This window comes from Rutidosis leptorrhynchoides, chromosome 3, assembly GCF_046630445.1.
Source record: "Rutidosis leptorrhynchoides isolate AG116_Rl617_1_P2 chromosome 3, CSIRO_AGI_Rlap_v1, whole genome shotgun sequence".
NCBI lineage: Eukaryota > Viridiplantae > Streptophyta > Magnoliopsida > Asterales > Asteraceae > Rutidosis > Rutidosis leptorrhynchoides.
The window spans coordinates 210,433,161-210,458,016 of NC_092335.1; the positions used below are offsets into that span (position 1 = coordinate 210,433,161).

At 35.2% G+C, this 24,856-nt stretch overlaps 1 protein-coding gene and 1 non-coding gene across 2 annotated transcripts; both read right to left on the reverse strand.

Annotated features, from left to right (window-relative positions):
- Positions 1 to 493: 493 nt before the first annotated feature.
- On the reverse strand, positions 494 to 1,436 carry LOC139897186 (early nodulin-like protein 18). Its single transcript, XM_071879861.1, has 2 exons — positions 1,076 to 1,436; positions 494 to 984 (listed from the first exon to the last, which is right to left on the reverse strand). Exons 1-2 carry the CDS (start codon positions 1,257 to 1,259, stop codon positions 539 to 541), a joined length of 630 nt encoding a protein of 209 aa, XP_071735962.1. The 5' UTR covers positions 1,260 to 1,436; the 3' UTR covers positions 494 to 538.
- An 18,982-nt stretch (positions 1,437 to 20,418) lies between these two features.
- Positions 20,419 to 20,525, reverse strand: LOC139903117 (small nucleolar RNA R71). Its single transcript, XR_011777961.1, has one exon. It is a non-coding gene; the product is annotated as a small nucleolar RNA R71 (small nucleolar RNA).
- Between the last annotated feature and the right edge of the window lie 4,331 nt (positions 20,526 to 24,856).

Consider the following 24,856-nt stretch of genomic DNA (forward strand, 5'->3'; position numbering starts at 1 on the left):
ACATGTAAGTTACATTCATTATGATTTATTTTTAACTAATTATATAATTTTATTGTAACAAGCTATGAATTTTAATAGTATTAAGTTGAAGAAAATATCAATGAATATTCATTGATAGTATGAATTTTAATATATTAAGTTGAAAAAAAGATAACAATGAATTTTAATAATGTTAAGTTGAAGAAAAATATCAAACGAAGAATTATTTCAATGGATATTCATTTACCTGAATAACCCATAGATATGGATATGAATAGATTAATTAAAATTAAAATTAAATTAATATAAATATCGATATAAATGGAATTTTGATTAATGAATATAGACGTAGAATGATATAATCCAATTTATATATGATCCATTGTGATGAGTGAAAATTCAAAAGTTTCTATTTAGTAATACCAACCAATTTCATTTTCATCTCAACTACATACAAGTTTCTAAATTTGCAAACTAACTAATTTTTTTTTTAAATAAAAATAAAAATACCGAAATTGCCCTCGCAAATTACATGAACTACAGCCTTCGTTTCACACACTTAAATTAAAGCAAAGATTCCGTAGAACGTGATGAGTGCACCATACACCGACCCGCGCACGTTAGCACCGACATACAATCCAGCGCCATTTGGCTGGTTACCGGTAACCGGCGGCGTAAGACTACCGTCAGCATTAGACGGAGGCTCAACGTACGGCGGCGGTGGAGGCTGGTTGAGATTCGGCGGAAGTCCGACACCGTGACTCACATTGATTCCAAACGCTAATCCATTCTCGCACTGAATTCCATCAAAAGCATCGGAAAAAAAGTAATTCGGTCCTACGATAGTTAACGGAACCGGTACGGTTAACGGCGCACCGATCTCACCTCCTTGTTGACCGACGAATTGAAATGTATCACTATCTGATGAATTATCAATGCTACAGCTACGGAACGTTGTTTCGTTGTAAGTTAAAACTACCGTCTGATTCGTATTGGTGTTAAATACTGCACAAAATTCACAATCAATACATCAAAAATTAGTTATCGTATAAATTACAGTTAGTGGTGATTGTAGATGATTTGAGATAGGACTTACTTAAGTAATCGCCAAGATTGAAGGTTTGATCAGCGGTCCAGGAGGCGTAATTAGTGGCGGATTTGTTGGTTTGAGGGTTGAAAAACCAACCGTCGCGACCTCCGACGGTGTGATTAGTGTAGGCGGCGGCGGTGGTGGTGGTGATGAAAAGTGTAATTAAGGTCAAATGCAGCGCCGGTGCCATTGGATCCGGCTGTAAGTTGTCGATGATTGAAAGTAGTGAAGATCTGATCTCGAAATTGTGAGTTTATTCAATTTGGGATTGGGTAGTGATTCACGGCGTTTTTTAAAGAATTAGCAAAAGAGTTGACTAATTTAATATTGGAGTAATAATTTTGTCAATTTATAAACTTGAAATCGTTAGGAAAGTGCTACTAGAGTAAGAAATTGAATTAAAAATTGATCGACATATATATAAATAGAGTAAATTACATCAATGGTCCCTGTCGTTTGTTGTAAATTACGTCGCTTGTCCTTATCTCTTAAAAATTACATGGTTCGTCCTTGTGGTTTTAAATATCAACGGTGCTGGTCCCTATGGTTTATTGTAAATTATGTCGCTCGTCCCTATCTCTTTAAAATTATATAGTTCGTCCCTATAATTTTAAATATCAACGACGCTGGTCCATGTGGATTAACATTATTATTATTATTATTATTATTATTATTATTATTATTATTATTATTATTATTATTATTATTATTGATGTTGTTTTTGTTGTGCATTATTATTATTATTATTATTATTATTATTATTATTATTATTATTATTATTATTATTATTATTATTATTATTATTATTACATAATTTTAATTCCAATCACTACCACCATAATTTAACTATCCATTTAAAATATTTAGACTAATAGTGCAATAATCAAAAGTCTACAACTGATTTACCAAAACTAAACATACTTAGGATTACATTAATGTGTAAAGATATATACTAAAATACTGAGTATATAATAAATAGATAAATGATAGAACCGTAAATAATGGATTAATATATTAAAATATATCTGTTGATCAGTAACGAGAATTATGTATCTATGTTGCAAGATTGTGAATTAAGAAAATAAAAAATTTCAAATTAATTGAAAATAAGAGATGCAATTAGAATTATGTAATAATAACAATAACAATAACAATAATAATAATAATAATAATAATAATAATAATAATAATAATAATAATAATAATAATAATAATAATAATAATAATAATAATAATAATAATAATAATAATGCACAATAATAATAATAATAATAATAATAATAATATTATTATTATTATTATTATTATTATTATTATTATTATTATTATTATTATTATTATTATTATTATTATTATTATTATTATTATTATTATTATTAATCCACAGGGACCAGCGTCGTTGATATTTAAAACCACATGGACGAACCATGTAACTTTATAAAGATAGGGACAAGCGACGTTATTTACAACAAACCACAAGGACCAGCGCCGTTGATATCTAAAACCACATGGACGAACTATGTAATTTTTAAGAGATAGGGATGAGCGACGTAATTTACAATAAACTACAGGGATCATTAGTGTAATTTACTCATATAAATATCAAAGATCTTTTGAACTAGATGTATTAATGTGTTACTATAAAATGTTTAAAGTTATCATTCGAAAAATTCTTATAAGTAATTATAAAGGTTGAGTTAATATAGTTAAAAATTTTGGTTAGATTTTAATGGACAATGTTAGGTGGATAAGATATTCTCAACCACTATAAATCCTTTTGTTTTTATTTTTATCTTATTTCTTGCAAAAATCGTTTAGGCTTTGTTCTCGAGTTAAATATTGAGAAGAAAAAGAAAAAAAAACATGAGTAAAAACTAAATGAAATGGTGTTTTAAGTTTTTATTTCGGAAGAAATGAAAGGAAGAGGATGAAAAATTGGTCTAATTTTTCCCTTAACTCTCTTTTCATTTTGATGGTTGATACCAAATTCATTCATCAAACAAGTAATTTCACCGTTAAACAAAGCTTTGTCCCTTACCGTTCAAATGATAGCGGGCCCAATGAGTCTCCAAAACTTCGTGTCATTTATGCCCATTTTCGAAACCTGTTAGGATTTTATGGACCCAACAACAATCACCAATCGATAGATTGTGATTCCACAAACGACAAACGGACAGAATAACGACAAGAAAAGTAAACGACACAAGATATTACGTGGTTATATGCAATCGGTATGATTGCTTTAGTCCACGGGCAACTAGAGAGCTTTTTTATAGAATTTTCGTACATTGGTTTACAGAATACAATGGGTATATTTATAGTGCTAATCAAAATTAGGAAACAAATCAAATAACTTGCTGGCTACGAACATCGTTGCGTTTCGCGACAACCCATCGTGTTTCGCGACAAACTGCATCCACACGCGATAAAGTTGATCAAAACGCGATAGCCATCGAGTCCAGATCCCTGCCTCATTTGTGGCATTCCAGCTTCATGTGTCGCGTTCCATTTTGTCGCGTATCGCGAAAGACCACACCCGAACGCGACCTGGTACCTGTTTCTTCGTTTTGATCTTCTTTGCACATCCAACAATCTCCCACTCAAAGGAGAGCAAAACCCAGAAATCTCGCCAACCCCAAAACTAACCATTTTAACCAAGAACGTCGAACCACCTCTCATCCCGCCAATCAAACATGGGACACGCAAACTCAACATCGTTGGAAGAGCAGACTTTCGATACAAGGTCTTCAACACTACTTGTCGAAATCAATACCAATAACCCTTAGAGCTCTCTAGTTGCCGTCTTCTTTCATCAAGTAACAAGAAGACCAGTTGAAGCTATGCAAAGCTTCAACTTTCCGATCGTAACCACCTTCATACACATATCAGCAGGATTCTCCGTACCAGGAATTTTTTTTAACAACTAAAGTACCATCTTCAATAAGTTCGCGAATTTTATGATACGTTAGCTTTATGTGTTTCGTACGACCATGAAACACCGGGTTCTTCGCCAAATGAATAGCACTTTGATTATCACAGTGCAAGACATAATCTTGTTAAACTCATCCCAACTCAAACATAAAATTCTTCAGCCATACAAGTTCTTTGCAAGCTTCTGCTGCTGCCATATATTCCGCCTCTGTTGTTGACAGCGCAACACAACTTTGAAGTTTGGACATCCAACTGACCGCCGTCTTACCAACCGTGAAAACATACCCCGTAGTGCTTCTACCCGAATCGTCACAACCACCCAAATCAGCATCAACGTACCCTCTCAAAATGGAATCACCTTTAGTGAATTACAATCCCATTTTAAAAGTACCTTTCAAGTAGCGCAAAAGCCACTTTATACCTTCCCAATGCTCTTTACCTGGATTCGACATAAACCAACTCACAACTCCCACTGCATAAGCTATGTCAGGTCTTGAACAAATCATTGCGTACATAATACTACCCACTGCCGACGCATACGGAATTTGAGCCATCTCCTCTTTGTCTACTTCCGTTGTAGGTGCTTGACTTTTCATTAACTTTAAGGTACCGCCTAAAGGCACAGACCTTGCCTTTGAATCACCCATGTTGAACCGCTCTAACACTTTCTCGATATACTTGGTTTGAGACAAAGTTAGAGTGCCTTCAACCCGATTCCTTTCAACACTCATTTCGAGTATCCGTTTAGCAGCCCCTAAGTCTTTCATCTCGAACGCGTGAGACAACTTTCTCTTCAACCTGTTGATCTCTAAGATGTCCGAACCTACAATCAACATGTCATCAATATAAAGTAACAATATAACATAGGAGGACTTGAATTTCTTCAAGTAATAACAATGATCCGACTCGCTTCTTGTAAAGTCACTCCTTGTCATAAATTCATCAAACTTCAAGTACCATTGTCGTGGTGCTTGTTTTAACCCATACAGACTTTTCTTCAATTTGCAAACCCATCTCTCTTTACCAACTACCTCGAAGCCCTTTGGTTGCACCATATAAATCTCTTCTTTAAGATCTCCATGTAAAAATGCGGTCTTTACATCTAATTGTTCTAGATATAAGTCATCAGCGGCAACAATACTCAAAACCAATCGAATAGTAGTCATCTTCACCACCGGCGAAAAGATCTCATTATAATCAACTCCTTCCCTTTGTTGAAACCCCTTAACTACCAATCGGGCTTTGTACCGCTTTTTCTCGTTCAACTCATCTTTGACTCGAAAGTCCCATTTACTGTGCAACGCCTTTTTCATTGGAGGTAATTTCACTAAAGACCATGTCTTATTCTTGATAAGTGACCCCATCTTTTCTTTCATAGCAAGCTCCCACTGTATGGATTCTTTAGATTGTCTTGCTTCAAAATAACTCTCGGGTTCACCATTTTCGGTATAGAGCAAATAGTTTGTTGATGGAGAAAACCTAACAGTTGTAACATCCCGCGTTTTTCCGTTAAATTTATTTTTTAACACCGTCTTTTTTTTTTTTAAATAATACCTTTCGTTATTTAAAATCGTATTTTCCGTTGACTAACGTTCTTAATATTCCTGTTATTTAATTATAACATCACTAGTTTACTCGAGCATTTTTTAAAATACTCGTTTGGTTAATTCCCGCACCCACTTTAAACTCGAGGGACCGAAGTTGTCAAGTGGGCAAACTAGTTGACTAGGTCAACTAGTCAACCCACTTCCCACCACCCATTCATTTGATACTTCCACCTCCTCATCCCTTATCCTCTCAAACTCAAGAACACCATTTTCATCTTCTCCATTAATTCATCATCCAAATCCGAATCAAGAAGCAAACATCAAAACAAATTACATTTTCGCGATCCTCTCTTCATCCTCTACATTTTGGTACCAATTTCATCAAGTTTGGGTAACTTTCTAAAAACACTAGATTTCTCTAAATTCGTTTTATATACTTGAAATGGTGTTAATTAGTGTCTATGGCTCAAGTATAACATGAATACATGTTTTGTTTGCTCGATTTGTGGTTTTGAGTAACTAGTTTGAACATTTAAAATGGGTGTGCTTAATCTTGAGTTTTGGGTGATTAAATGTTGTTAAATTGTTAAAGTTCATATTTTAATTGTGTTACTACTATCACTAGCTTTGTTTTGATGTATAGGTTGATTAAGAAAACTTCAAACACATGAATATTGATTTTGTGACTTTTGGTTAGGGTTTGATAACTCTTAAAATGGAATTTTGATGATTTGAATGCCATGAAATGTTGTTGGTAAGTGTTTGTTTGGATTGTATGTTTGATTACCTTCGAAACGGCATATCATACATGTAAATTGGTTGCCCGAATCATGAAACGCATTTTACTAACTTGAGACTTTGATTATGAACATTTAACGATCATTTAACGAGGTTTTTGTTGTTGTAAATGATGAAATCGATTGATGATATGTGGTTAGTTGTATTCCTTGTCAAAATACCTTTCCAACAATATAAGATACATGTTCTAAGTGTTTTCGGTTCACAAATGGTGTTAGTTTGAGTTTTGGTTCGTGCACTTGTGTGTTTCAGCAAAACAGGGTCTGTATACTGATCTGGACGCCGTCCGGACTCTTGGACGCCGTCCAGACCTTCACATCTGGACGCCGTCCAGACTCTTTGGACGCCGTCCAGATGAACTGCCAGATTCTGTTTCGTTTGGTCGTTCACCGTTTAATTCTAACTATGCTACGCACCTCCTATTAACATGAAACTTGGCCAACATGCTCATATATGATTATATGACTTAGAAAAATTGTCAGATACCCGCACCGACCCCGTTGACTTTGACTTTGACAAATTTTGACTTTTAGTCAAACTTAACCAAATACTTATGCAATCGTTCTAATCTTTCTTTTATACTTGATTCTTGCATGAAACTTGACAACTTGATTCACATACTATATTAATCGAGTCGTAACGAGCCATAGGACTAATTGAACACATTTCGACCGACCTTGTGTCGTAACCGGTTAATTGATACAACTTACTTGTTTAGGTCGAGGCTAAGCAACTTTCATGCACACGTTTACTTGTGAAGTACATTTATACTAGTGCACTCGAGGTGAGATCATAGTCTCACCTTTTCAACAACTTTTTATACTTTTAAATTGTGGGCTGAGAAACATATACTTTGTTACATTTTGTACTACTTACTTTTATACTTTGAACACAAGTACGATGAAACAAACATTCCACAGCGAGTTAGAACAAAAATCCTCAATTCGATTATCACTAGTTACACTTGCAGAGTGTAAGCGAGAACTTATATTGTGTGGCCATACGGGTTTTACAAACCCTCATTTCAGACGGTTCGCTACCGTCTACGGATGAAATATATTTTTGAGAAACAGTGTATGTTCTAACACTATTGTGATGGGGTTCTATGGAAGGATACGTTAAGTCTTGATAATTGGGTGCTCGCGAACAATACTTTTGGAATGCAAACGATTTTTGATAATCAACGTTATGGGAATACTAAATCTTGTGGTTCAAAAACAACGTTTATTACAAACACCTATGATTTCACCAACGTTTTTCGTTGACAGATTTCTATATGTTTCTCAGGTTCATACATGGCTATTTGATACATGCTTCCGCGTACACTCATACTTGCTTGGGGTCAAGCATACATGCATACACTCTGATTTCTTGCTTGGAGTCAAGCATACATACATGCATACGCTAGTGATAGCACCTTTGGATTCAAACATATTGTTTACATACTTACGCTATTTATAGCAACCGTGACTTTCAACTTATATTATGTCGTAGGTTTATTTCATTTATACATTATACTTTTATAAACTTAAACTTGTTGTTGATCCGTTTGGTAAATTAAACTTTGTAAGTCTTGTACTTTTCAAATGAATGCGACATAATTTTGGTCAAACGAGTCTCATATAGGGACTAGGACCACGTAACGAGACCTAAGTTAATGGCGCCGTCAATGACGATTTTGTCGGTTCGCTACAGATGGTATCAGAGCGTTGGTTGTAGGGATCTAGGATGTGCATTAGTGTGTCTGACAGAGTCGTTAGGACGCATTATTGAATCTAGACTACAACAGGATAGTTAGCCATTGCATTCTGACATACATTTGCTATAGATAGCACTTACTTGACTACTTGTGCATTATACTTGAATCATTCTTAGTCAAACTTCTTAATGGTACCAAGTTTTCATCATACGAATCTATAATCTACCGCTTTCTGGTAACACGCGTAAACTTAAGATTCATACGCGTAAGGACGACGACGACTTCGTTAGTCATACTTGTTCGGGAACTCTGTCTCCCAGACTGTTATTCGCCACCGCTTCAACTTACTATCGGTGTCACACCGGTGTTCTTTACTATCTACCACTTCTTGTTACTACCATCACTACTCTAGGTGAGTATCGTCATCACCATTTATCACTACGGTTGCGTACTATTCGTTATCATGATTCGTTACACTTCTCGTACCAAAATACACTATTGTTTGACTTGAACCGCTTTGACGTGAACAATCATTTATACACCTCCCTCGGGGAACGCTTCTTTAGAGTTGCACTAATTCTTTCGATTCAATACGAGTCACGTTAGAGACGTCGTTACACTTTGTTCATTTTAAAACTTCACGATTATACGAACTTGAATCTATGGAGTGATGTGGGAATGGAGGTATGAGTTTGCGTAATATAACGACACTCGATCAACGTGGTTATATTACGGTAAGTCATACCAAAGTTCTAATGACTCGTGATGGTGATTGGACTCGATCAACCTAATCACCACCATGTGCCATGGACATGACTTCATTTTTCTTGTTTGAACATTCGAAAACTCCGAGAATACTGATAACAACCATACTCGGGACACATCTTCGATTATTGTCGAACCATATTTATGCTTCCAAATGAATGGCAAATTCTTTCAACATCAGACGTATGTTATACGTGTATACTATCTCGTTTTTGCACGGTTTTATCGACGAACTATAAAATTCTTGTTATGCTCCTTGTACTTCTGTATACGGAAACCTTTTATCTAAATTCTTAGTGGTGAGAGAGACTCTTCACACTATACTAGTATTCGCCTCGAGAGTGAATAGTCCTAACGAACGTTTTCAGAACCCGATAAGAAACTTGCTCTAACAAACATTTTCGGAAATCGATACATCTTCCACGGCGCGAATTTATTGAGAAACAAAAACTTGTTCAAAATATATCTTAAGGAGATATACTTCGTTTCGGATCGAGATCCTCGTTTCACTTCTAGATTTCGGAGTGCCTTTCAAAAAGTCTCGGGACCACGTTTAGACATAAGTACCGAGTGTCATCCACGAACCGATGAACAAAGCAAATGTACGATTCGAACCTTGGGAACCATAATATGAATTTGTGTTATCAACTTCAATTTTACTTGAGAAAAGTATTTGCCTTTAGCCGAATTCTCTTACTACAATAGTTATCATTCAAGTCTTAACGTCACACCTTTTGAAATCTTATATGACCGGAGACGTCATTCTCCTTTTGTAGAACCAAGTAAACGATGATCAATTCACCGGACCCAAGATTATACATGAGCGACCGAGAAAATTTATCCATATTCAAGAAAGACCCAACACGACTCGTAGTCGCCAAAAGAGCTATGCCGATGTTAGATGTAGACCTCTCGAATTCCAAGTGGGTAACCGCGTAACGTTAAAAGTCGCACCTTGAAAAGGTGCAATCCGTTTCGAGAAACGTAGAAAGCTAAATCCGCGATACACAAAACCTTTTAAAATCCGGGGGCGTTTTGGACCCGTTACTAGCCGTTTAGATTTTCCAACTCATTCGAGCCTCCGTTCATCCTACATTCTACGTATCAAATTTAAAGAAGTGTCTTGCCAAACAAGAACTTGATATTCCTTTCGATGAGCTTACTATCGATGACAAACTTCACTTCCTAGGAGAACCGGTTGAAATTGTGAATCGTGAAAACCAAACTTTAAAACGACGTAAAATTCCGACTGTCAAAGTTCGTTGAAATGCCCAAGGAAGTACCTTCACTCATTCGTAGTGTTGGCAACGCAAGATTTCGAGGAAGAAACGACAACTACTACTTCCAACTAAATTTCGGTACGAAATTTCTTTTAAGGTGTAGGTAATGTAACATCCCGCGTTTTTCCGTTAAATTTATTTTTTAACACCTTCTTTTTTTAAATAATACCTTTCGTTATTTAAAATCGTATTTTTCGTTGACTAACGTTCTTAATATTCCTGTTATTTAATTATAACATCACTAGTTTACTCGAGCGTTTTTTTAAAATACTCGTTTGGTTAATTCCCGCACCCGCTTTAAACTCGAGGGACCGAAGTTGCCAAGTGGGCAAACTAGTTGACTAGGTCAACTAGTCAACCCACTTCCCACCACCCATTCATTTGATACTTCCACCTCCTCATCCCTTATCGTCTCAAACTCAAGAACACCATTTTCATCTTCTCCATTAATTCATCATCCAAATCCGAATTAAGAAGCAAACATCAAAACGAATTACATTTTCGTGATCCTCTCTTCATCCTCTACATTTTGGTACCAATTTCATCAAGTTTGGGTAACTTTCTAAAAATACTAGATTTCTCTAAATTCGTTTTATATACTTGAAATGGTGTTAATTAGTGTCTATGGTTCAAGTATAACATGAATACATGTTTTTTTTGCTCGATTTGTTGTTTTGAGTAACTAGTTTGAACATTTGAAATGGGTGTGCTTAATCTTGAGTTTTGGGTGATTAAATGTTGTTAAATTGTTAAAGTTCATGTTTTAATTGTGTTACTAGTATCACTAGCTTCATTTTGATGTATAGGTTGATTAAGAAAACTTCAAACACATGAATATTGATTTTGTGACTTTTGGTTAGGGTTTGATAACTCTTAAAATGGACTTTTGATGATTTGAATGCCATGAAATGTTGTTTTTAAGTGTTTGGTTGGATTGTATGCTTGATTACCTTCGAAACGGCATATCATACATGTAAATTGGTTGCCCGAATCATGAAACGCATTTTGCGAACTTGAGACTTTGATTATGAACATTTAACGATCATTTGACGAGGTTTTTGTTGTTGTAAATGATGAACTCGATTGATGACATGTGGTTAGTTGTATTCCTTGTCAAAATACCTTTCCAACGATATAAGATACGTGTTCTAAGTGTTTTCGGTTCACAAATGGTGTTAGTTTGAGTTTTGGTTCGTGCACTTGTGTGTTTAAGCAAAACAGGGTCTGTATACTGATCTGGACGCCGTCCAGACTCTTGGACGCCATCGAGACCTTCACATCTGGACGCCGTCCAGACTCTTTGAACGCCGTCCAGATGAACTGCCAGATTCTGTTTTGCTTGGTCGTTCACCGTTTAATTCTAACTATGCTACGCACCTCCTATTAACATGAAACTTGGCCAACATGCTCATATATGATTATATGACTTTGAAAAATTGTCGGATACCCGACCCGACCCCGTTGACTTTGACCAAGTTTAACTTTTAGTCAAACTTAACCAAATACTTATGCAATCGTTCTAATCTTTCTTTTATACTTGATTCTTGCATGAAACTTGACAACTTGATTCACATACTATATTAATCAAGTCGTAACGAGCCATAGGACTAATTGAACACATTTCGACCGACCTTGTATAGTAACCAGTTAATTGATACAACTTACTTGTTTAGATCGAGGCTAAGCAACTTTCATGCACACGTTTACTTGTGAAGTACATTTATACTCGTGCACTCGAGGTGAGATCATAGTCCTACCTTTTCAACAACTTTTTATACTTTTAAATTGTGGGCTGAGAAACATATACTTTGTTACATTTTGTACTACTTACTTTTATACTTTGAACACAAGTACGATGAAATAAATATTCCACAGCGAGTTAGAACAAAAATCCTCAATTCGATTATCATTAGTTACACTTGCAGGGTGTAAGCGAGAACTTATATTGTGTGGCCATACGGGTTTGACAAACCCTCATTTCGGACGGTTCGCTACCGTCTACGAATGAAATATATTTTTGAGAAACAGTGTATGTTCTAACACTATTGTGATGGGGTTCTATGGAAGGATACGTTAAGTCTTGATAATTGGGTGCTCGCAAACAATACTTTTGGAATGCAAACGATTTTTGATAATCAACGTTATGGGAATACTAAATCTTGTGGTTCAAAAACAACGTTTATTACAAACACCTATGATTTCACCAACGTTTTTCGTTGACAGATTTCTATATGTTTCTCAGGTTCATACATGGCTATTTGATACATGCTTCCGCGTACACTCATACTTGCTTGGGGTCAAGCATACATGCATACACTCTGATTTCTTGCTTGGAGTCAAGCATACATACATGCATACGCTAATGATAGCACCTTTGGATTCAAACATATTGTTTACATACTTACGCTAATTATAGCAACCGTGACTTTCAACTTATATTATGTCGCAGGTTTATTTCATTTATACATTATACTTTTGTAAACTTAAACTTGTTGTCGATCCGTTTGGTAAATTAAACTTTGTAAGTCTTGTATTTTTCAAATGAATGCGACATAATTTTAGTCAAACGAGTCTCATATAGGGACTACGACCACGTAACGGGACATAAGTTAGTGGCGCCGTCAATGACGATTTTGTCGGGTCGCTACACAGTAGGTTTGGGCGTTCTACTAGAGCATCTCAATGGTGGAGTAACGGGTGGTGGTGATAGAGTTAAGTCACCATCATCCCCACCAATAGAGCTCTCATCATTTTCGGAGCTAGCACCACTCTCCGAATCATCTCTAACACTTTGATCCTCACCGTTAATTGGCAATTCAATAGTTCCTGAACTCCCACTAGAACCTGTATTTACATCAACAAATTTATCAAGCATAACCGGATTATGATTAGAATTAACCGTTACCTTGGTGCCATACAACGAGCTTTCATCAAAAGTAACATCTCTACTACGAATCACTTTCCTCGCCTCATTGTCCAACACCTATAACCCATGTCATCCAATCCATACCCGATAAAAGTACATTTTCTTGATTTAGCTTCACGCTTGTCTTTGTCAATGTCTTTGGTTTTCACATACATATTACAACCAAAAACCCTTAAGTGAGCCAAACTCACCTTTTTACCGGTCCACTCTTCCTCAGGAATTCAAAACTCTAACGGTGTTGAGGGTCCCTGTTAATCAGATAAGCTGCCGTATTCACAGTATCTGCCCAAAACATCTTTGGTAGACCCGCATGTAACCGCATACTCCTTGCCCGTTCATTGAGCGTCCGGTTCATGCGTTCGGCAATCCCATTGTGCTGTGGTATTTCTGGAACAGTTTTCAACATACGAATACCATGTTCCGCACAATAGTCTTTAAATTCTTTACTGCTGTATTCACCTCCATTGTCAGATTTCAAGCACTTAACTTTCAAGTTAGTCTCATTTTCAACAGCAGCTCTCCGCACTTTAAAAGTAGAAAACACATCAGATTTAGCTTTGAGAAAGTAAACCCATACCTTTCTTGTAGAGTCATCAATGAAGGTGACATAGTAGCGGGAACTACCATGCGACTCAACCGTTGTAGGTCCATAGACATCGGAATGAACAAGTTCAAGCTTCTCCTTTTTTGGCCCAATTCCCGATTTCCCGAATGATACCTTCTTTTGTTTCCCCATAGTACATGGCTCACAAAACCCGATATCCACTTTCTTCAAACCCGGAATCTTCCCATTAGAAACTAGCAACTTCATCCACTTCTCACTCATATGCCCTAATCTTCGGTGCAATAGAGTAGAATCGGCCCCTACATTACTCATCACATTAACCTCATCATCATCGAATACCTCGACCATGTATAAAGTTTCCCTTTTATGTCCCGATGCCACGACTTGACCATCCTTTAGAACACGCCACTTGCGATCACCGAAGGTAGTATGATTACATTCTTCATCCAATTGACCTATAGAGATAAGCTTCCTTTTTAAATCCGAAATATACCTCACATCTTTCAAAGTTCAATTGGAACCATTGGATGTCTTCAATGTCACATCTCCAATGCCTCTTATGTCTAAGCGTTTGTCATCCGCCAATCTCACAATCCCCCGATACGCCTTAAAATTATTCATCATCTCCTTACTAGGATTAGCATGGAATGATGCGCCCGAATCCATGATCCAAGCTTCAACCGAATTTTCAACACAACACACCAAGGCGTCATCAGTATCCTCGAAAGTTGTAACATCCTCAACCGGGCCTAGCTGTAAGATTACTAGTTTGCCCTTAAGTTAGTATTGTGTTACTATATGCTTTTATTTTTAATTAATATTTATTATTATTTAATGATGTGGTTAGGACCAGTTACTAATTAGGACCAGATTAGCGGACACTTTTTGATACAAAAATTTCTGCCCCTATCCTTGTCGGTATTTAAGAGCGACCCCGATGATTCCTCGGAATTCCTCCTACGAGTCTCTTCTCCTAGAATCAAGTCCTTGATCCCCTCAAGCTTAAGCTTAGTGGTTCCTGTGGAACTACTAACTGTAGTAACTGTACACGACCAACTTTCAGGTAAAGAAGAAAGCAAAATCAGTGCTTGAAGTTCATCATCAAACACAATCTCCACCGAGGCCAATCTTGTAATGAGATTGTTAAAATCATTGATATGATCTGCAGCACACACACTTTCTTTCATCTTTTGGTTGAATAATTGACGCATGAGAAAAAACCTTATTAGCGGCATTAGGTTTTTCATACATGTTTGTAAGTGCCTTTAAACACCCAAACGTAGTCTTCTCATTAATAACGTTGTAGGCAACGTTTTTTGCAAGAGACATCCTAACCGCCCCTAAAGCTTGGCGATCTAGGAGATCCCAATCTTCTTGTTTAACGCTATCAGGCTTCTTCTCTTTAAGTGGTAAGTGTAATTTTTTCTGGTACAAATAGTCTTCTATTTGCATCTTTCGAAAACCAAAATCTTTCCCATCGAACCGATCAATCCTAAACTTTCCTACGTCCGCCATCGCGCTTAATACAAACCTTGTGCTCTAGATACCAGCTGTTAGGACGTATAGCCCAAACACAATGTCCTGTAATATAAGCCCAAGAGTCCATCCTTATTCTAAAACCAATTTGTGATAGGATGACTTCCCCTTAGACTTATATACATACATTTGTTTTGTCTCATGACCGATGTGGGACTTTGGTTTGCACCCTAACAAACCTCCCCTCAAACCCAAGTCCATCTGGGCCTCCCCTCCAACGATAGTCCGGATCCAACCTTTACCGCCGCCAACTCGGAACTCTCAACCTTGTGGGAGGGCAGGGAGATTTCGATACAAGGCTTCCAGGATTAACTCATCGTGCCAGGGTCTCTCGAACGATAGTTGGGTCCACTCATCGCTGCATATAACTAAGGGTGCGCGACGCCGCTGCGTGTGATCGGGGTGCGCCCATTGCGCCGTCCATCACATCGGGGCTATAGCCTAGCTCTGATACCAGTTGTAAGGAATTTATGGACCCAACAACAACCACCAATCGATAGATTGTGATCCCACAAATGACAAACGAACAGAATAACAACAAGAAAAGTAAATGACACAAGATATTACGTGGTTATATGCAATCAGTATGATTGCTTTAGTCAACGGGCAACTCTTTTTTATTGAATTTTCATACATGGGTTTACAGAATACAATGGGTATATTTATAGTGCTAATCAAAATTAGGAAACAAATCAAATAACTTGCTGGCTGTGAACATCGTCCCGTTTCACGACAACCCATCACGTTTCGCGACAAACTGCATCCACACACGACAAAGTTGATCAAATCGCGATAGCCATCGAGTCCAGATCCTTGCCTCATTTGTCGCGTTCCAGCTTCATGTGTCGCGTTCCATTTTGTCGCGTATCGCGACAGACCATAACCGAACGCGACCTGGTACATGTTTCTTCATTTTAATCTTCTTTGCACATCCAACAAAACCTAATCGTGAGAGAAATCAATGAGCAATATTACCAATGCATTAATGCAAAATGAAGGAATAAAAAAGCATAGTTAAAAACCAAAAAAAAATTGTAGCATCTCATTTCGGCTAAACTCCGGATTCATCTTTCCAACTGAGGTCCAACAATACATCTTGAACGTCTTGACTAGTTGACTTGTAGAAGGCATATCAGCCAAGTACTTTCCTCTCACTAGCACCCGTTGATCTAACATCTTATTTAATATAGCCATTAATTTTTCAGCCTAAACATTGCACTTTCTGAAGCAACCCTTTGTAGATCTAATGCTTTAAGTAGAGGGAAGAAGTCTTTCAAATTATCAGGTGCATTTAAGAGAACTCCTTTGTTGATATACACATATTCTATCGACATCCCGTTCCGAGCTTGTTGATATTGAAACAAGGAGGACCTGATAGTGCTCCTAATGAGCATATATTTAGTCGCAATATCATCCCAATATGTAAAGTTTTTAGTTGTAATTATTCTATTTTTTAAGTTGTAATCGTTTAAATAAATAAATATGAAGATGAAGCACGAAGATTAAAGGATTAAAGAAAAAGTGCCACTAAAGTTTGAAAAGTGCCACTAAAGCCATAGTGCACTCAAAAGTGCCACTAAAAGTGAGTTAAAGACTTGCGCGGATTTTGGGAGTTAAGGAAAATAATTTTTTGTGCAAATTACAAATTGCGAAACATAAAGTACAAGATATTAAAGCGTACGAAAAGACATTCGAAAATTTGGAACAGAGACATAAACCGGGCGTAAATGTACGAGAAAACGGAGCCAAAATTATGAGTCAACTATTCACAAGAATATAATATAATATATATATATAATTAATATATATTATATTTATATTTAAAAAATATGTCGACAAGCTAGGAGCCAAAGTAATGTGAGCTGGCCAGAAGGGCTATGCGATCGCATGAATTTTACACATGAATCTCATGCGATCGCATGGGGATCGATTTCAGGAAAATTGCCTATAAAAGGCAGGCTTAAGCACGACTCAAAACATATCTTTTTCTTTTCTATTTCTCTGATTCTCAATATATATATATATATATATATATATATATATATATATATATATATATATATATATATATATATATATATATATATATATATATATATATATATATATTATAATTTTAATTTAAGTTAATTTTAATAATAAAGTTATGGTTTAGTTGGGTTATTGTAAGAAATGTTTTACGGGTTTTAAAGTCAGAACTCTGTCAGTGTAACGCTACGCGATTAATAATCACTGTAAGCTATGTTCTTCCTTTTTAAATTAATGTCTCGTAACTAAGCTATTATTATGCTTATTTGAGCCGAAGTAATCGTGATGTTGGGCTAAATATTAAGACAGGGTTATTGGATTTTGTACCATAATTAGGGTTTGGACAAAAGATCGACACTTGTGGACATTGGACTATGACTATTAAAAGATGTGGGGTATTGTCTAATTGAGAGACAACTCATTGGAATCTGTCGAACCTATCTTCAAATTAATTAACTTAATAATTATTAAATGATTATGAATGTCATATTTAGTGACGTTTATACGACATCTTTTACAATCATTTAATTAATCAATTGAGTTGGGTAATTGATTATTCATTTTGGCCAAGTGGATAAATTAATATATCATGAACTAATTAAAACAGGGGTGGATTACATACAAGGGTAATTGGTGTAATTGTTAACAAAGTATTAAAACCTTGGATTACACGCAGTCGATAACCTGGTGTAATTATTAACAAAGTATTAAAACCTTGTTACAGTTCGAATCCCTAATTAGTTGGAATATTTGACTTCGAGAATAAGGTTAATTTGACGAACATATTATAATTATGACCGATGGACTATTATGGGCAAAACCCAGATAGGTATCAAATATGCCAGGACAAAGGACAATTAACCCGGGTAACAATTAATTAAAATCAAAACGTCAAACGTCATGATTACGGAAGTTTAAATAAACATAATACTTTTATTGTATTTCTCATCGTACTTTTAATTACTGTCATTTTATTTATTGTTATTTTAATTTTGTCATTTATTTTACGTACTTTAATTATTATCATTTATCTCTACGCTTAAAATATAAAATCGACAAACCGGTCATTAAACGGTAAACCCCCCTTATATAATAATAATAACACTTATATGTATGTGTGTGTGTCTATATATATATATATATATATATATATATATATATATATATAAAGTTTCATAAAAATATAGTACGTAACCACTAGCTCCCTGTGGAATGAACCGGACTTACTAAAACTACACTACTCTACGATTAGGTACACTGCCTATAAGTGTTGTAGCAAGGTTTAGGTATATTACATCCATAAATTAATAAAACTTGTGTAATATTTCGTCGTATTTTGTTGTAAACAATAATAATATTTCGTACACCTCTGCTTTAACATCAAGTTTTTGGCGCCGCTGTGGGGGAGCCGAAAGCGAAATGCTATAGAAAATATATATATATAAGGTTTTAATCTATTTTTTTTTGTAAAAATATAGTTTTTTTAATAAGTTTTAAATAATATAAAAATAATAATAAAAAAAGAGTTATATTTTTAAGATTTTGTTATAAAAGTATTTTTATTTTAAGTTTTTAAAATATAAGTTTCTTTTTATTTTATAAAAATTATCTATCTATTATTTTATAAAACTCTTAAAAATCAGAAAATTAAAATCAAAATCAAAATAAATTAGAACTAGGCCGAAGCCTTCGAAACCCGAATCATTGCTGGAACATTGGGCCATGCAATCGCATGAGCCTAACAACTAAAATTCATGCGATCGCATGAATCGACTGGACAGGTTCTGATCCTAGTATCGTACGATTAGGGTTAGTAATTAATAATAATTATAATAAATTAAATATTAATTAGGGTTTTAATTTAATAATAATTAGTTTTAGTTTTAATTAATTTTGTATTTTAAGTTTTAATTAGTTTTATCAATTATATAAATTTAGTACTTTTATAAAATATAATATAAAAATAATATTTTTATAAAATTTGTATTTTTATCATTTTAGTTATAATTTGTATTTTTATCGTTCGTAATTAGTTTTAAACTTAGTTTTTGCCATAGTTATTTTATATTTCTAGAGTTTTAAGCTTTGCCGTAAAATCCCTTAAATGCTTTTTCTTTAGATTAAAATTTAGGCGCTTTAGAATTTTGCGACGCAATTTTTAGATTTTAGTGCCTAATTAAATTATTGCCGTTTTGGATATAGAATTCCTTTTAAGCATTAACACCTTTAGGCGCAAATTTTAATTTTTAGTTTTTAGACTTTTAAGTTTCGACTTTTTTTTCTTCTTTTTATTTTTCGACGTTTTTCGACGCGCTTCTTTTTCTTTCTCATTTCTACGCTCTAGTTTTTAGGACATAGATTTTTATCTTCTTTAAATTTCGACGAAAAATTATTGTAAGCAATTAAATTGATAGACATCCAAATTTTCTGGTTCGTAGTAATAGTTGGATTTGTTAGTGGTGAGTTGTGGGCTTCCAATTTAAAGGGTCATGGCTACCTGCTGCATCTATTGGCTATTCAAAACGTGAGCAAAATCAGAAAAGACTATTAATTTGATAACTTTAATAATTTTTATATTTATAACTAATAGGATATTCAGTGAATGCACCGAGCAAAACGTTCACCACCTTTCATAAGTTCACCACCTGTAACCCGATCAAGACATCTAGCCAATATTATCGCCGTTGATTTTTCTTTAGAATCATCATCTAGTCGAACAAGTACTTCAATTCAAATTTCCGATAATCCATTTTTTGAACCCGACTTCACAATTGAGAACCCGGAGGATATTCAAGGACAATTCCAAGATCCAGAACCACTAATCATTCCTCCTGAACCACAAACCGTTAAATCAGAATCTTCTAGTAATTCGGATTCAACAATTTTAAATATGGAAATAACGGAACCTCTAAGTATGGAAGATCAAATGAGAGCTACACGCACTGGCCAAGGACATGCCATTACGCGACCAGACATTAATGCGTCAGATTATGAAATCAAAGGACAAATCCTACACATGGTAACTAATCAATGCCAGTATAGTGGTACGCCAAAAGAAGATCCAAACGAACATCTTCGAACCTTTAATAGGATTTGTACTCTATTCAAAATCAGAGAAGTTGAGGATGAACAGATCTATCTCATGTTATTTCCCTGGACTTCAAAGGGAGAAGCCAAAGATTGGTTAGAATCGTTACCTGAAGGAGCGATTGACACATGGGATGTCTTAGTTGAAAAATTTCTTAAAAGATTCTTTCCGGCATCTAAAGCCGTGAGACTTTAAGGAGAAATTGTCACGTTCATGCAAAAGCCAAATGAAACGTTATATGAGGCATGGACAAGATTCAGAAAGTTGTTGAGAGGATGTCCTCAGCACGGTTTAGACACTTATCAAATAGTACAAATATTCTACCAAGGTGTCGACGTTGCTAAACGAAAAGACATCGACACAGTAGCTGGTGGTTCCATTATGAAGAAAACCGCAACTGAAGCTCACAAAATTATTGATAACACAGCCTCCCACTCACATGAGTGGCTCCAGGAAAAAGATATTTTTCGTTCATCTAAAGCGGCTAAAGCCGATTCTAGCCATGACTTTGATTCCGTTTCCGCAAAAATAGATGCTTTCGAGAGACAAATGGAAAAGATGAATAAATATATTCACGCAATACGAATCAGTGGTGAGCAATGCGGTGGACAACACTTAACGAAAGATTGTCACATCGAGCAAACGATGGAATAACGTGAGAATATTTCCTACATGAACCAAAGGCCGGGAAATAATTATTAAAATAATTATCAACCGCCAAGGCCAAACTTCAATCGAAATCAAAACAATCTTTACAATCCAAATGGACCCAACAATAACTCGTATAACCAACAATGTCAGAATAACCAACCAACTCAAAACAACACTTTCAATCAACAAAGACCTAGCTTGTATAAACCACCACAACAAACCGAAGAGAAAAAGCCAAATCTGGAAGAAATGATGGTAAAGCTAATGGAATCTCAAACACAATTTATTACATCTCAAACCCAAACAAATGAGAGGTTTGATCGGTCATTAAGAACTCAACAAGCTTCCATTTTGAATCTAGAAAAACACGTAGGTACTCTTGCTAGCTTAATGAGTAAGAGGGAACAAGGAAAGCTACCGAGTGATACTGAAGTAAATCCTCGAAATGAGAATGTTAATATGGTGTCAACAAATTCTAAAAAACTAGCATCAGAAGATGGAAAGGATTTCGATGTGAGTAACAATGAAGAAGTTACAACACCACCACTACCTGAGTATGTAAAGCCAGTAGTGGCACCATACAGACCACCCATCCCGTTTCCAAGAAAAGGAGTTGAGTATGAGCAAGTGATAGGTAATAAAGTTTGTGATACCTTTGGAAAGAAGAAGAATAAGAAAGTGCAAGAAACAAAAACCGTAGAAGTAAACCTGATGAAGACAGTTCCACCAAAACTTCCACTCAGGTTGGGTGATCCGGGTGAATTTATTATTCCTTGTCTACTTAGTGATTGTGTCATGTATGATGCATTAGCAGATTTAGGTGCAAGTGTGAGTATTATGACTCTTTTATTATATAAGAGATTAGGAGTAGGTGAGTTAAGTCCAACGGAAATGAGTGTTCGACTCTTTGATCAAACCATTAAGCACCCAGTTGGAATTGTTGACAACCTACCCGTTCAAGTAGGTAATTTAACCTTTCTAGTCGAATTTATTGTCATTGACATAGAAGATGACTCAAACATTCCTCTAATTTTAGGTCGACCATTCTTAGCGTCCACTGGGGCGTTATTTGATGTAAGAGAGGGTAGAATGACACTTAGTGATGGTGACAAATCAGTCACCTTTGTGATTCAAAAGTCTAAATCTCCACCAACCAAAACCGTTGAACCAATAAAAATGATTGGTAAGAAGCATATTGTTTTACCAACTCCAACGGTAATGCTTAACAATAATAAAATGCCTAAGTGTGGGGAAGATGAAGTAACACCTAATGATGACTTGATAACAAAGAACCCCGTTGTTGATACGAAAATTAAATGACCCCGTTATTAACATTTCAACGAAGAAACTTTATAAACGGGTTTACGATGCTAGAATTAAGGGGAACTTTAAGTTATATAACCGGTTAGTATCCAATCTGTCGCCTAAAGAAAAGGCGAAACTAGTTGAATTTGTGGATAATACAGAAGAAGCCGGTCACTGGCTTAAAGCAAAAGTCACAGATATACAAGTTGATTATGGTCCAAGGGAAATTGATGATGAAGTTAATCATAATTTCGACACCACAGCTACCTAAGTGTGGGGAGATTCAAATGTTCTAAAAAGAAAATGTTGTCTAGAGTTAGTTGTTCTGTTCTCGTGTAGTTCCGAGAATGGAATCCGATTGGTCTTTTTCACTAGCAGACACTAAAGAACTAGTTTTCTCCCCCCCCCCATTCTGAATTTTATTTTGTTTTGTAGGTTTGTATGAAATTAATATGCTTTTTAAATTTAAGTTTTGTGTGAATTAAAAAAACAAAATTTACTTTATTTCATTAAGTTAAAAAAATGATTTCTAAAATTCATCGTAAGTTAAAGACTAGGTCATAGAACCGAAATTGCTTTACCCAAGGACGGGGCGAAAAATTTTGTTATCATTATTTTAATATTATTGATCTAAAGTATGCCAAAAAAAATTAAAAACACCCCTGTTTTAATAAATAAAGGTTTTATAAAAAAATATATATTATGTATATATATGTTTGTAGTTTATCTTATGTACAAAACAGGGTAAAACAGCGCATTTTCAAAGACTGACATTAAGTTCAGCAAAAGCTACTAATTTTAATGACAAGACGTAAAATATCAAATGTGATATAAAACAATATGTTTACAAACTGGGTATTTTTAATCACTTTTCTACACTAATCACCCTCATGAATTTATAATTATAGTCTGATTTCATGCAAATGAGGACATTGCAAGATCTCAAGTGTGGGGAAGGGTTATAAATTCTCTCGGGTTTACACTTGGTTTAATTGCCAAATTTTGTAAAAATTTTAAAAATTTTCAACTAAATGAACTCAAAATCATGTTTATACATATTTATGAACGATAAAACTAGGTGTTAACACCGAAATTATTGTTACCTTGGAGAGGACATAAATTGAGAAACAACCCAAAACGCTTGAATTCATTTAAAATGGAATAGAAGAGAATAAAAAGGCGAAGAAAGAAAAATAAAAGCCAAGTGTAGAAAAAATTTATCAAGTTATTTAAATCACATATCACATATTTTTGTACAAATAATTGAAGGTACTTTTGTTTTGGACGATTTTAATCAGTTTTACCCGATTTCTTATAATATATTTGAAAGAAATGTGTCACTTGATTTAAAAGGAAGTAAAGTCTTCCGGAAAAAGAAATGAAGGAAGTAAAGTCTTCCGAAAAAGACACACGCTTCTTGATTTAGGTCAGGAAGTTGTCGTCCAGACCAGTTGTAGAGTCTACGAAAAACCTTGAAAAGTTTTCTCGAAAATGAGCTGGAAATTCACGAACCTCAGCATCAAACAGGGTCGCCAAGTGGACAGACTTATCCTAACCATGAGAGGATCTGTCTCATAAAATGGGGAGGGCACCGTAAATATTAGCTTGATAAGACTAATGAATCAGACCCCCAGAAAGGATAATCTCCTTAAAGATTAAAAATAAGGTTTTAAGCCTGATATTACTCAATCCTTGAGATTGACTTTAAAGATTGAGAATTACAAACTCATGGAATTCGATGATATCTAAACTCGAGCTTGAACGAGAAAATATTTTGATCAAATTAAAACCGATTTGTTTTCTGAAAACCCTATTTTCATTGCGTTCATTACCATTGAACATAAAATTCTAAGAATTCACCAGAATTTATTAGGTCACCTGAACCAAATTGGGTGTCAACCGTAAGAATGGTGGTTGCATAGCATGGTCGAAGACAGGATCTTGTGCCAGACCGAAAAATTATAGGGTGATCTTTACTATTTCTCCTACAAAGGATAGTAATTGCATCCGACACATTGTGGACCATGAACATCTGCATGTCATTAGACATTACCTTAACAGTTGCTTGTTCAACGCTTTCCTTTACAACCGGATGGTAGTTACCGAAAGGTAATATACGGAGTAAGTATATTGGACGTGTTGCTTTCCTAATACAAGGTTAGCAAGTGGGTGACACAAAACCATAAGTTTTGAGCTAAAATTTTAAAATATAAAACCCACACAACCCACAAAAACATTTTGCAAACACCGATGAAGGGTTATTCCGGAAAACTTATCTAGGGTAAAAGCTAGAATGAATTTTCAAAAGATCAAATTTTTTTATAAAGATCCAATTTCCTTAAGGATCTAAATTTTCATAGTCATGTGGGACTGTATACCACATCGTTACTATCATTGTTCATACCGCTGTATCAAAATCACTGATGTATAAAGTGTGAGAATAAAAAAGTGATTCGAGTGAAGTGTGATTTAATTTCAATTTCTATATTGCTTGAGGACAAGCAACGCTCAAGTGTGGGGATATTTGATAGTGCTCCAAATGAACATATATTTAGTCGCAATATCATCCCAATATGTAAAGTTTTTAGTTGTAATTATTCTATTTTTAAGTTGTAATCGTTTAAATAAATAAATGTGAAGACGAAGCACGAAGATTAAAGAATTGAGG

Bases quoted from the DNA above. Each gene is read 5' to 3' on its own strand.
- LOC139897186 (XM_071879861.1), bottom strand. From the start codon at position 1,259: ATGGCACCGGCGCTGCATTTGACCTTAATTACACTTTTCATCACCACC. The intron at 985-1,075 runs GTAAGTCCTATC...AATTTTGTGCAG, and splicing joins CAATCTTGGCGATTACTTAA to TATTTAACACCAATACGAAT.